This window comes from Parasteatoda tepidariorum, chromosome 5, assembly GCF_982258835.1.
Source record: "Parasteatoda tepidariorum strain Cologne lab strain chromosome 5, Ptep-v5.0, whole genome shotgun sequence".
Taxonomy (NCBI): Eukaryota; Metazoa; Arthropoda; class Arachnida; order Araneae; family Theridiidae; genus Parasteatoda; species Parasteatoda tepidariorum.
Window position 1 is genome coordinate 27,067,533 of NC_141759.1, and position 14,671 is coordinate 27,082,203.

At 27.0% G+C, this 14,671-nt stretch overlaps 1 protein-coding gene across 2 annotated transcripts; it reads right to left on the reverse strand.

Annotated features, from left to right (window-relative positions):
- Positions 1–3,029: 3,029 nt before the first annotated feature.
- Snx3 (sorting nexin 3) lies at positions 3,030–14,011 on the reverse strand. 2 transcript variants are annotated; one of them, XM_016074491.4, is made up of 4 exons: positions 13,707–14,011; positions 10,037–10,132; positions 4,997–5,121; positions 3,030–3,699 (listed from the first exon to the last, which is right to left on the reverse strand). In XM_016074491.4, the coding sequence occupies exons 1-4, from the start codon at positions 13,869–13,871 to the stop codon at positions 3,594–3,596; spliced, it is 492 nt and encodes a 163-aa protein (XP_015929977.1). In that variant the 5' UTR covers positions 13,872–14,011; the 3' UTR covers positions 3,030–3,593. The 2 variants fall into 2 exon arrangements, with proteins under 2 accessions (XP_015929977.1, XP_015929976.1); XM_016074490.4 differs by lacking the exon at positions 13,707–14,011 and adding an exon at positions 13,122–13,418.
- Between the last annotated feature and the right edge of the window lie 660 nt (positions 14,012–14,671).

Consider the following 14,671-nt stretch of genomic DNA (forward strand, 5'->3'; position numbering starts at 1 on the left):
AGCACAATAGAACATAATTCCTATCACTTTGTTGCTATTATGACTATGTTGCCATGACGACTGTAGGAAAATGATGAAAGATATACCTAAATTTCTATTTATTCCAAAATAAAATTTAAATACTTCTAGATCAAAGATTAATGAATTTAATTAGCGCTCAGTAGCTGTGCCACAGCTTATAAACTTAAACTTGTCAAAAAAAAAAAATGAATTAAAATGCATAGATCAAGGATTAAAATTTTTTTTAACTGAGAATTGAGCTAACTGGGGATTATACTTTGATAACTGGGGATTATACTTTGTGCTACAAAAATCTATTTGTAAATTTAATTTAAAAAACTATATTAACCTGAATAGCTTTTGTTTTAACAATTGGATTTGTAAGTATTTTAATCTAATGGTTCAAAAGATTAATTAATACACTGTTAAGTAATGAAATCAGACACAGAAATGTTTTTTCTTCGAGTATAAACAAACATTTTTTGTCGGATTAGAAATTTTGGCCATTTATGGAATAGCCACAATCAAGAAAATATAGTTTAGTCTGGAAATCAATTGCAACTTGGATTACTTAATGCTAATTTCAATGTTCACATTTTTGGTCATAATTTAAAATCAAAGGCTGTAAACTTATTAAAAACCAGGCAGTTATTATTAGTCAAATTTTTTTTAACTGCAAGACGTATATTTATAACTTTATTAACAGTTTTAAAAAGAATTAACGATATTGGTATAATAGTTTAAGTTATAAAACGTCAAAAATATAAGTTTTAATTTCTTGAGAACTATTCAACCAATTTCGCTTAAATTTTGTCATTTTGAATAAGCAGTTTAAGGTTACCAGGGGAGATTGCGAGCCCAACTCAAAAATCATGAAAATTTCTTAAATAAAATCATTAATGACACATTTAAAAAAATTAATGTCTTTATAAATGTAAAGCATTGATATTTTCACAACATGATATTCTAAATAAATTATATGCAGTATAATTTAAATTAATTATTTTGTACAAGTTTACTTATATCTCTAATCACATTTATTATTCTACCAGAAAAAATATTTACAAATGAAAGAGATGCCAAGCATAAATTTTAGTTCTAATGTCTTTAAATAAAATATACAAGAATTTTTATACATAAATGTGATCCATGATTTCTCGAAACTTCTGGACTCAGGATTTCCGGATCGCGGTTAGCGAAAAATCCTGACTTTTTCCTGGGTGATGTAAAAATGAGTATGTTTTAGAATTCAAATTTTTACTGTTATTAAATAATAAAAATTTATTCCTTCCATAAAACTACCTTTCACTAAATGAATTTCATAAGTGTAAGAATTATTTGAATTATTACTAGTTTTAGAGATACCACAAAAAGCACAATAAGTGGAATTAACATTAAGGAACTCAAACTTTCAACTGTTCTCCTGACTAAACAAATAAGTACTATACTTTAAAATTTTTCTTAAACAGAACAAACAAGGAGAGGAACTATAACATAATATTGCACAATAGAGTTATCATAAACAAGTAGAGAAAAGTAAAATGACAGTGTTCAAGACAATAAAAAACCTTTTAATGCTACTAAGAGTTAACTATAATTCTGAAAGGTCTCAAGTGCTTTAGAAAGCAGACAAAAACGTACTATAAAAATGGTAATTAAATCTTGCATGTAATTCCTTGCCAAAAGTAGCCAAGTCCTATTGAAATAGTACTGTTGCAAGGGGAAAAAATTACTATCCTGTAACGATATAGTAAAACTCCATGCATATTTGTACACTTATTTCCCATGCATGTTAGCACTGATGAGGGAAATGTCCTTGCACTTGAATCACCTGGCAAATGATTGGTTTAGCATTGTATAAAACCAAACTTCTTGAACTTATCATTCAACCATCCAAGTTACTTGAATACAAATACTTAACTAAATAAAATTATTTTAAGAAAAAATATACAGAATAAAAAAAAATTAATCTAAATTCTGCACAGCGGAAATAAATATACATTTTGAAAACTAAATTTAATTTTAGCTTATTTTTGGAATTTTAAATTTTGATTTTTATTAAAATTAAAAACTTTTCCTTTGAAAAAAAAAAACCATCCAATAAATTGAAGATAAAAGAACGATATTCACTGATAATTACATTATACTTCTGGGATTTACGTAGTGATAGGTCAAACTCGTACAAAAATATAGATATAGTGCAAGGGGTACAAGCCTTGAGTCACCAAGCCTACACAAAAAGATACTAAAGAAGTTACTCAAAAAATCTAAATATATATGCCAACAATATTACCCCACATTGTTTAAAATAATGCCTCACGCTGAACCGTAACATCGTCCAAAGTTATTGTCAACTTTAAATAATGTGCTTAGTCAAACCAATTTACCAGACATATTTCTAGTTCATCTTACTCTTTCTTTAATGATAAACTGGTACAAACTAAAGAGAGTTAATGACCTTCCAAGATTTCAGAAAACAATCAAACTTACAAAGCCAATACGGTAATTGATCTAGGGTTGTGGCTAATAAAGATTCAAGTACAACAGGGAAGAACTGTACAGCATTATTTTTCTTTATTCAAAACCTAGTAGAAAAAATTTATTCATAATAAGGCAAACTCCCCAAATGTTTTAAACAAGTTCTTTAAAGTCAGTATTTTTCACTAATTTTTGTCACATTTTATTTTTATTGATGAATTAACTTTTTATAGCTGTATATTATTTCTAATATGAATTTTTTGTAAAAAATATATAATCCCAGCAAAAGGAAAATGCAAAAAGTGACAAATAAATAGGACTTGTTAATATCCGCCACAGACTCATTTGGTTTGAGAAAAAAAATGGCCTCTAAATTATTATTATAGTCCTGAATATATTATTTTAGACCTGAAAATAATTATTTATAATAAATTTTCAGGTCTACCATAATACTTTTACAAATACAATAAATTTTGTTTTAACAGAAATCATAACTGCGATATTGAAGTTAGTTTAAATGACTATGGGACTACATTAATTAATGAGAAAAGCAGATTTAAAAGATATTTATTTACTATATGTATATGTAGTTTATAACTCTGTGGCAGCTAAGAAAATGTACAACAATCATAGAACAACAAACAGTTATAAAAAAGAACTGTTATGCAGGCAGACAAAAACTTTATGAATAAATATATTTTATATTTTAGCAACACATTTTAACATTTTAATGGACAACATTCTTTCACACAAATAAATAGGTAATTGCTTATGTTTCAGAATAGCATGCAATCATAAAAAAAAAGGATAAAGTTGTAAGATCTTTTTTCATCATTTTATGGAATGTTCACAAATATCAGTGAGATTTTTTTAGATAGCTAAATAAATTAGCACAGCTGTATAAATAAACAATTCCTTTTTTGTAAAGTTCATAAAAATATTATTAACAGCAACAATTTCATAAACGCCAAATAAAACTTATGTCTCCATGAAGAATTATATTTCCAAAGAAAAAAAAAATAGAAAATACACTGTCCCGCCAAAAAGAATACACAACTTCTTGAATCATAGGACTTTTTACAGTAGAATGTCATTTTTTCTTCGTAAAAAAATTCTCACGTGTTTCTAATTTTACCAGGAACATAATTTCTGTCAATTGTTGGATCTTGTAGAAACATATGAAGGCAGCGTTCATTTTGAGCCAAAGGATGACCAGCAACTCTGAAGATGAACAAAAAATTGGGTTTAATTCACTTGAAACTAAATTTTAATTAATAGTTAACAACTATAGAGTAAAACACACATAAAATATGCTAACTCAGCCTACAAGAAATTTTTATGGATTTTCAGAATTTTTTTTTTTTGATTAAAAAAATAAAAATACTAAATTTTTTCTCTCCAAAATAAGAAAGTTAAAAAAAGAAATATGCTATTTTATGTGCTAATAAAAAAAAATACTAAATTTAAAAAGAAAATGTGGAGGCATTTAAAACAAATGATTAAAAATTTACAAAGATTTAAAAAAAAGCCTATCAATAAATCGATTTTTTAACATATGAATAGTTTTTTTTTTTTTATCATGTATAGTTTTGCATTTTCAGAAAGTAATGTGAATGCGGAGATGTAAACTGTCAAGACAACATTTTATGAATTTCTTATATTTGTCATAACACACACAGATTGGTAAAACAAAATTATTTTTGTAATAAACTACGACTATTTTGCTAAAAATGTAGTTAACAATTACTTATTTTTAAAATCCTGTGATAATTTAGTTTTGAAATGAAGTAATTACTTTCAGGAGAATAATTTTGAAGCATTCAATTCATGTTCGCGAATAACTTTTTTTCTAAAAGAAAAAAAAAAAGCTAAATATTGAAAGAAAAATTCGAATTTTTTTTAAATAAATAATCTTATTTTTGTTATAACTCTTTCTTTAAACCTTCAACTTTTCATGACACAGAATATTTCAAGAAATGCTAGAAAATTATCAAAATCTACGATTTTAAAATTTGATGAAAAAAGAAATTAAGCTGAATACATTGGGGACTTTCTCAGTGTGTCCACAGATGGATTTGCATGAAATAGATAAGAAAAATTAGTTGCATTTGAACTTTGTTTCTTTACAAAACTGATGCTAATGTAATAAGAACCGCATCAAACTAGTGTTTTAACATTTTGAGTTTCACGGTTTTCAATCACTCCTACTATCTTTGCTAGCATTGCTTTGAATCCATGAATTTTATACTCATTATTTACTCTATTTAAAATTTTTTAAATGAATTAAATACTTATTTTTTAATTTCTCATTAATTAAAATAAAATTTAGCTCATTAACAATTCATTTTTGCAAAATTTTTAAGTCAATATTTTTTCAAAATGCTATTTTTTATGTATAACTGAAATACCCATTCCATGTTCACTAATGTTTGGCACAATATTGATTATTCAACTATAATTGACTACGAATGCAACAATATTTATATTTATTTGTCAAACATTAATATAGAATGCATACTTGTTAATGAAGCCTTCTAAGCCTTTTCTTCTATCTTCAATAAATTCTTCATCATATATTCCATCATCTCCTCTTAAGGGAAGTTGTCTTTTCCATGCTTTACCAGGGAGAGGAGGGACAACAATCTAGGAAAATTTTTAAAAAATTAGATAAGCTAGCTGTTTACTGCAGTAAAAACATTAATTTCTTTTAAAATTATTTTAATATAAGGATAAATCAAGAGTAAAAGGTTGTCTGCCGCAATCTGAACAAGAGAGTAAAATCATTTCGTATCGGGAAGAATTGAAATTACTCACCTAATTAATCAATGCGAAATGACAGGCATTCAAGCCTGGTGACTAGAAAGGTTCTCATGATAGCTGGAGAGTGGCAAATCTTTAAGATTTAAGTTTTGCTAACTAATAAGTTAGGTAACTAATTTTAACACTTTTTCTTACAAAAAAGTACTAAAAATAGTGACACACAAAACGGGTATAGTTTAGAGCAGAAGATTTTTAACAGAAATTAAAATTTAGTAGTTTGATTATAATCTAAGTACAGCTTTACGTAAGCATATGCTCAACTGATTTCTCCATAGGAATAAAAAAAGAATGGCACTTCTTTTGTAAAAAGAGCACTTGAAGTTTTGAAAGGGCCTTCCCTTAACATTGTATATATTTATCAAAACTTTTAATATTATGTAATAACTAAATTTTATCCTCAACAATTTTTAAATCTCATACTATTTTATGTATATGCTTCAAAAAGTAATTTTCTCTCATTTTCAAAATAGAAAAATTTGAAGTTCATAAAAACAATTATGCTAAACAACGAACAAATAACTAAGGCATGCTAAAAGGTAATCTCTGTGCATAAAACTAAACTAACAAAAAATTATTAACTGATAAACTGAAATCTTTTTTTTTTCTTCCATAATTTAAATGGGAAATTATGTGAAAATAAACATTTAAAGGGGCTTTTTTTAAATATATATATATATATATATATATATATATATATATATATATATATATATATATATATATACACACACACACACATTTATTTAGAAAAATCACTTACAAATTTGTTTATATCTCCCACCAAAATAAATAAATACTTATAAAAATCTAACCAGTTTGGATTAATTCTAACAAAGTAAATGTTTGTACAGAGTTGCCACTGATATCTGCAAAAAAAAATTTCCAAGTGTTTTCCCTGCACCTATTATACACAATATATTAGAGTAAACACACATGCACTGCACTCTTATGAACTATATTAGAATAAAGATGTTAGTTTCAGTTGCTGGAAAAACTTGGAGAAAGAAGAAACAGCTCAACATAAAACAAATAATGCTATAATAAATTAAATATAATATAGCTGAACTATCATCTTTAAATATCCTATAAATTGCACTTTGATTGAAAGGTCTGTGTTTATTAGAAGACAAGAATAAGAAAAAAAAATCTGTTTTTTTCTCAATTTGTAAGGAAAAATTCAAAATTCTTTGTTATTATAGCTTATTTTTAAATTCCCTGTATTTTTCCTGGTTCTCCCTGTGGAGTGGCAACCCTGTTGTAATAGTTATCAGAATTAAATGCAAAAACAGATAATTTTATCAATGTGTAATTATTATTTAAACAGAGAATAATTTTTTTCGAAATGGAATATGAATGAAAGTACAGTGTTTTTAAGGGATGGCAGCTTATTTTTACTAATAAGGGCAAAGATGGTGCATTTATGGGGATCAAAGGGCAAGCAGGGTCAAGCTGCCCTTCAAAAGAACACTGCATATAATTAAAGAGTTGTGATGATACCTTACTGTTTAAAACACAGAGTTCTCATTTTAAAGAGATTGAGATTCTTCCTCTTCATGGCAATTTAAAGCAAACACTGATCAACGCTGCATTGCTACCATTCATGCCATAGGTCTAAAGGTTATGCAGCTTTAACCCCCATGAACCCCTGCTCAACAACTGGCTGTTACAGGATGTTTTAATATTTTTAAAACTTAAATAAACAGGTAGATGCGCAAATATTTGAAGATTATAATTCTTTTTTTCTTTAACTCTTATTATGAAAATTCTTATTGTTAGTGTTTTCATTCCTACCAATACTACACCTTCTACATTTCTTTCTTTCTACCTACTACAGAGCAATTATTTTCATGAAAGAAAAAAAAATTTCATTTTATATTGTAACTAATTCTAACCATTAATTCTTTAATTATTCAAATCTTCAACTATGAATAAAAAAACATATTTTTACATTTATTTCTTTTATTTCAAACATATTATCAAAACTTGAGTGAAATTATCTTAACACCTTCCTTCTCACTCCCGTGAAAATGATGGGGCGAGATTTCGCCGCTATTTCTCGCTCCAGTGATATTGACGGGCTGGAGTGTCAAGTAGTAATGCGCCAATAATAATAAAACTAATTCATATCGTTTGCCTGGAAAACATCTTATTTCTCATTCTACACACCTGATGGCAGTACCAGGATATTTTTAAGGTAATTGTAGATAGTTAGTTTATTTTAAACTAGTTACAGCACTAATGAAATACGTAATACAAAAAAATTGGCACTTTATGACAGTCTTCTTGAAAATTAACCGATTGTTAAATAAATAAATACAGAACCTTACAATATAGTTTTATTAAAAGTATAAATTCTTAGAATATGTTTAAGTATTATGATAATACAGGATTTTTGCAAATGTAGCATTTTTATCATGTTTTAAAAGGAAACAATACATTTTTACTCTTTAGTCTAAGTATTTTATTGGATCATCATTTATAAAAAACAACCTTCCAATACAAAAAAATGATAAAAATCACATCTCAATTTCCTAAAATTCTATTGCTTCTATAATTCATATAATATTCACAAACGAAAAAGAAACAAAATATTCTGTACCACAAACAAACAAATTTTCAAGAAAAGGTACAAAATTGAGTTCTACACCTACAAGAAAGTTTTTGTTAATAATTAATAATAGAACACATTTAGGTTTCTAAATTAGTATATGAATTCATAAACCTTTTGACATTTTGCTAGAGCTGTCTTTTTGATTGACTTTCCTTGCTGAAAAACTTCTTAACTTTGTTTAAACAAGTATAAAAACTAATAGGGTCTAGACAGCCTATTACACGAATGTTAAGTTATACGGTGCTAAACTTTTTTGGTTGTCAGTTAAAAGTAGTTGAAAATGTCTGATCTCTGTCAATAATCAGTATTAATTTAAAAATGAAGCACCGAGTTACAAAGCTAAGCTGATCCAACTACAGATTTTGGGCAGTAGTAAAATAGTTTTAAAACTATACACTATTTTTTTTTTCGCAATCAAAAATGTTTAAGAAACAAAACAATAGTTTTTATATTTTTAAAGAGTTAAAATTATTACAAAATAATTAATATACCTATATAAAGTAAGTTTGCTTTTTAAAAGACTTTTCGATAATTACTTTGCAAAACAGCATAAATATATAGTGGCATTTAAATCCTGTTGACTTCAAATTGAAATAATTTTGATATCGTTGAATGTGTTAGGAAACTAACATATGATAACTGTTAACTTACACAGTCATTAAGGAAATGTTCTGTTTGAGATGGCAACATCAATGTTTTAACAAATCTGTTTTTTTTTTAAGTTAAAAAAATTTCTACCAACCATAATAAATAAAAATTTCAAATATAATCTATTAATATCGGTGCTAAGCTCTCAAGTCTTGGCAAAATAGCTTAATTCTCCGAAAATAATTTCCATTTTATTATTTTACAATTACCTTGTAACAACTATTTCAATGGCAACACAAGTTGGCAGCTATAGTTGCCCAAATGCATAATTAATAAATAACACATAATGAATTGTGATACAGTGTAAGAAAAAATAGGACAAACATAATTTACATGCAACTTGTGTACAACATTTATTAGATTAGTTAATTTGGCATAATATAAGAAGCAAATACATTGAAATATATAAACATAAAAATGTTTTAAATGTGAGTAGTATACAGGGTGTTTCTAAGCTCATGGACAAAAATTTAAGGGTAATAGAAAACATCTAAAAGAATTTTTTTTTCACTATAGGATAGAGAGCAAACAGTGAGTCACAACAAAGTATCTGTTACTGTCACATTATAGAACGAAACATCAAATGGATAGATACTAAATTAATTTTCTGACAGCTTCAGAGTTGCCAACTTGCTCCGGACAGCAAATAAATATTTTCGAGTTGTAGTTTATTAATTCTTGGTTTAATGTGTGATTCTTGGTTTAATAAATTCAATTTATTAGGTTTTTACTACTACTACTTCTAAATAAATCGAAGGTTTATACAATTCGCCACTTTGTTGCAGTAGTTATGTTACACAGTTCAAAAAGTATGCAAAATTAGCCAAAAATCTGCAAATTTCGGTTTGTATTAATTTAGTTATTTTTTTTAAAAAAAATTGTTATGGCACGACCGAAGCAGTTGGCATCTCTGCAGCTTGTGTGGCAAAATTATAAAAACTCCTCAGAAAAGAGATTGCTTGTGATAATGCATTACACATGCATTTAATTTACATTATATTTTTAACAGTTTCTGCAATTTTGCCACATATGCTGTAAAAGAAATAAATAAATTAATACCTCCTCGCGCTTGGTGTGTCATTCTTTCAAGTAACAGTAACTGATACCTCCTAATGGTTCATCGCTTGCTCTCCCCCCATGTAAATTACATGTTTAGATATTTCCAATCACCCTTTAAATTTTTGTAGTCTCAAAACACCCTATACATTTTGTTAGGAGAAAAAAGAAAAGAAAATCTCAAGATAACGTTTTTAAAAGTTTATTGAAATTCTAAGTCAATATAACTTCTAATATATTTTGCCCACAACATGTTATTTATGTTTAGAATTAAAGAACCAGATCATTTAAATTTTTTAAATGCCAATGGTTTTAAATGGCTCTGATTAGAAAGTTTTTTTCTAAAAAAAATTTCAACATAAATTTATGGTCAGCGTAAATACAGGTCACACTAGAAGAATAATCAACATAAATTCACATTACCTTGCTATCTCTTTCAAGTTCATTTCTCAACCATTCAAAGTCACTGTATCTTCTACGTACACTTGAATCCTTTAGTTTAAATACAGGCAAGTTTGTCTAAAAAACATTTACAGTCTTATTACTAATAAGGAAAAATAGTTTAAAAGAAATAATACAATGTAATGAGACTGTCATTCAACACTGTAAAAATTTATCAAAATGCGCAATATTACTTAATAACCGAATTTGACCTTCAAAAATATTTAAATTATACTTTTAACAATTTATGTGTACAGTTCAAAAAATAATTCTCTCATTATCAGAATAATAGAAAAATTTGTAGTTTATAAAAATAATTAAAGGCAGACCAATAGATAATCTCAGGGCATAAATTTGTTTCAAAAAATTTAAACAAAAACATTATGAATTGATAAACTTGTAGGGTTTTTATACATTTTAAACTAAAAATTATGAGAAAAACACATTTAAAGATGCATTTAAAAAAAAAAAAATAGTTATTTAAAATTTATTATTAATATCACCCTCCCTCTGAAAAAAAAAACAGGCATATAAAAATTTAAGGAGTTAAGAATAATCCTAACAAAGCAAATATTTGAATCAGTAATCAGAATTAAACCTATAAACAGATAATTTTAAGTGTGTAATTATTTAAACATTGAATTTTTTAAAAAAAAGGAGTATGAATAAAAAGGCAATTTTTCTTTTAAGGCATGAGCGGCTAATTTTTACAAAAATGACATTTATAGAGATCAAAGGGTCAGTAGGCCGGACTGCACTTCCAAAAACGTTTAGTGAGAAACTGATACAATAAAGATTATTATTAATATGCTCATTAGGTTAAAATTATATTTATTAAAAAATGCAAGATTTAAAAAAAGGCCATCAAAAAAACTTGTACACAACAATACTAAAAAATATAAAACTAAGTATGTATTGATCTTGATTGTAACAGTTCGTATAGAGGCCTAAAGCTAAACTCAAAGGGGGTAGTGAGATACATGAAAATTTGATACAAATTTCTAGGGGCTCGGCATTGCTGAGGTTCTAGTTAAAATTCCTTGCAAAAAAATTATTTTTTTTAAAGAATTCCTTAATATCTATATAAAAGCTACTACTTTGAATAAAGGATGTTAAAGAAATTCGATAAAATATGAAAATAAGACCTGTAAAATCTGTATCTAATAGAACACCTAAACTCCAAGCACTCCACCAAAGATGCACTAGTTACCTCGCAAATTCAAACTAATTGTTTATAATAGATAACTTTGACACTTAAAAAAACATGCTCTAGTTTGTGCAACAATAGGGTTGGCATTTAGTTCAAAGAAACGTCTTTTTTCCAGGACACAAAGAAAAACTGCTCAAAATGGAAAAAAACTAAAAAATCAAATGTTTAGAAGCATTACAAAAATAACTTAAATTTAAATTTATTAAACTAGTACCATATAGTTAAGAGATTTTCCCGACTACTTTTTAAATATATACTATTTTTAAAATCTATATATAAGTCTGTTTGAGTATTCATACTTTTGAGTATTTTGTTTAAAAATTAGTAGTATGATATTTGTAGTTATGAAAATCAATGTTTATTTGTAATTGCATGCATGTTGAGCATGAGATATGGTAATTAGTAGGAATATTAATAGAATTTGATATAACCAAAGTGTATAAATAGCATAAATGTTATTTTAACAGTTCTTTTTAAATGAATAAAATAAGTTTTAACTCATTTACATAAAATATAGTGAAATTACAGTTATCTGAGTTTCTTAAGATATTAAATTTATAATTAATAGTCAAAAAATAAATATCATTTCAACTAGATCACATTTATAAACTGTTTAGAAAATTGATATATTTTATATCTCTTTGAAAAAAGCTTATTTTAAAGCATTTTATGCTTTAAAAATAGTTAAAAATCTGTTTTTCATCTTTGACAAGACAAATGTCAAAACTTTTGATAACGCACAGCAGATAGGTTCAAAGGTTTTTGTCATAGAGAGCAACATTGCCTTTGCGACATTCCAACTTAGAATATTGAATAGCTTGATACACTGCTGTTAACAACTATTTTAGTCCACCATTGGTAGAAATAAATTCTAACAACAAATTTGTTTCTTTTGTACACTCAAAATATTTTTCCAGGAAACAAAAATACCAGCTAAAAAGTAATCCAGTTCTTAAAATAAATCCAGAATGATATATATTAGTTCTGGGTATACCAGTATTGTTTTTTCTGACAACATAATTCATGAAACTAAAAAACTTTACTACAGCTTTTAAATCATAAATATTCTAATAGGAATCTAATAAAGTTAAGAGAACTACTTTAGAGTTCAAATAATGTTTCTTGCGTACCATTGCCCAAAAGTTACCGAAAACGGGAGATTTTTTTGGCATTAAATCTTTTAATGCATTCAAGTTAGGTACATATCTCTAAACAAAGATAGAAATAGAGAATTCTTCAGAAACAATTTTACTAATGCTACACACAAAGCTACTCTTATAAATCTTGTAATTAGAACTATATACACATTTCATGTTTAAAAAGCAACCACCTGCATACAACAGAAATCATTCATCATTATTTCATAAAAAAGGTCTGCTTTAAAAATATGACTTTTTAACCCTATTGGATAAGTGGCACGCCTTGGATATGGAAGGGAAAAAATACATCTTAATCGTACAAATACTATTAAATATTTAATTCTACAAAATAAGAATTTCCCGATGAGAAAAACTGATAAATAAAACTCCAAAGACCCACAGAAGGGTGTCAAACCATAGCAATGTTGACATATGATAACTAATAATTTTAAACACGCAACAAAACTCAGACATTAAACATCAAAACAAAGAAGGAACTATTTTAATTCTACTCAAACTATATACTCATGATGACACTAACTTTCAGAGTTTAAAATTGTACACCAAAATTACTGTTGCAGTAAGAGCATAAACAAAGCAAACATCGAGAAAGCAGACTTAACACTGTTTGTCACAACATCGTCATTAGCAAATAAAGAAATAAGACAAATAAAAGAAACGTGAATGGATTGGGTATAGTTTAAATTACTTTACTTACTCTTAATCGTACTTCATAATCAGTATAACGTTTGCGGGCTACTCCATGAGTAATTGGATTAAGCACATCAATTTCTAGAAAATTAGCAGGCGCTGCATAAGCATCATCTAAAGTTTGTTTCTTCGGTTGTAGTCTACGAGTAGCATCTTGAGGAGGCCCTTCTTCCATCATTTTTTAATTTGTAAGGCAAATAAAACGAGTACAAATATCGTGAGTAATAATCACTATTATTTTTCAGGAAAATTTAAGAGACAGAAATCTGATTGGGGGCGGTGGAATCATGCCTGTTGCCAACAACGAGCATAAAATATAAGAGTTAAAAGAGAAACTAAACGATTCTAAAACATGTGACGTCATGCGGCTTATTTTTTTTTTCTAATTAAAAGAAATTATATTTGATAATTTGATAAAAATATTAAATTGTAAATGTTATTATTTTCAAGATTAGACGAAAGCCTGATGCAACATTGACTCTAAATTGGTTTAATGGAGTTTAAAATAAAATTGTACTGCATGAAAGGATAACAAAAAGTAAAAAACTTAACTAATTAAATACGTTTTTGAAATTTGAAAAATTTCACTTACATTTAATCGTATTTCGTAATCTGTATATCGTTTTCGAGCAAATCCATGACAAAGAGGATTTACCACTTCGATTTCCAAAAAATTAGTCGGTGCTGCATATGCATCGACTATATTTTGCTTTGGCGGTTGAAGTCTAAGAGTAGTCGGTTTCTCTTCTTCCATCATTTTCTTTTTATTTTTACTACAAATGTCAGTAGAATTATAAATTATAATTCAAGTATAGCCACGACTGTTTTTCTATGAAAAATCAAAAGAACCGTTATCTAAAGGGGAGGCACGCGCAACTACGTTGCCAATTAAAATAAAAAAAAGAAAAGAAAATGTATAAGATAGGAAATAATTCTAAATCATGTGATTAGTGATAAGTAAAAAAATCCGTTGAGCGATTGTTGGCTTGTGTGTTTTAGATATAATGAGTTGTAAGACAATCTTTGAGTATAATATGTGTAGAGTTCAGAACTTCCTAGAACTTTTTTTTCCTGAAACTTTTTTCAGTAGCGTACCAGCGGGTGTGGCGGTCCACGCCAGGCAAAATCACTTATATTAACAACCTTTGCAATAGATGTCTGCATTTTTTTTAAATATTGAAGTATATAGTTAGTAGCGCCAACAATGTTATGAATTATCTCTTTTTTTTATCATAATGTTTTATACTGATAAAATATATTTTTTTTTAATTTATCAAATAATTAAAGAGAGCACCAAAATTTTTAAAAGAATTTTTTCTGTGGAAATTTTCAATAAGATGCCCTTTTTATTTTGTTGAAAACTTGAAATGATTTTAAAGTGAGATTTTCTATTAATAAGAAATTGGGAAATAAATAATTATAAATATGGCTATACTAATAGAAATAATTATAAATTTTATAGCCAGTAAAAGCTTCAAGTTACAGTGCCCAATTCAAGGGGCCGCATATTCTACACTCTAACCATTTTTTCGTAATTTTTTTTTAAAATTAGTACAG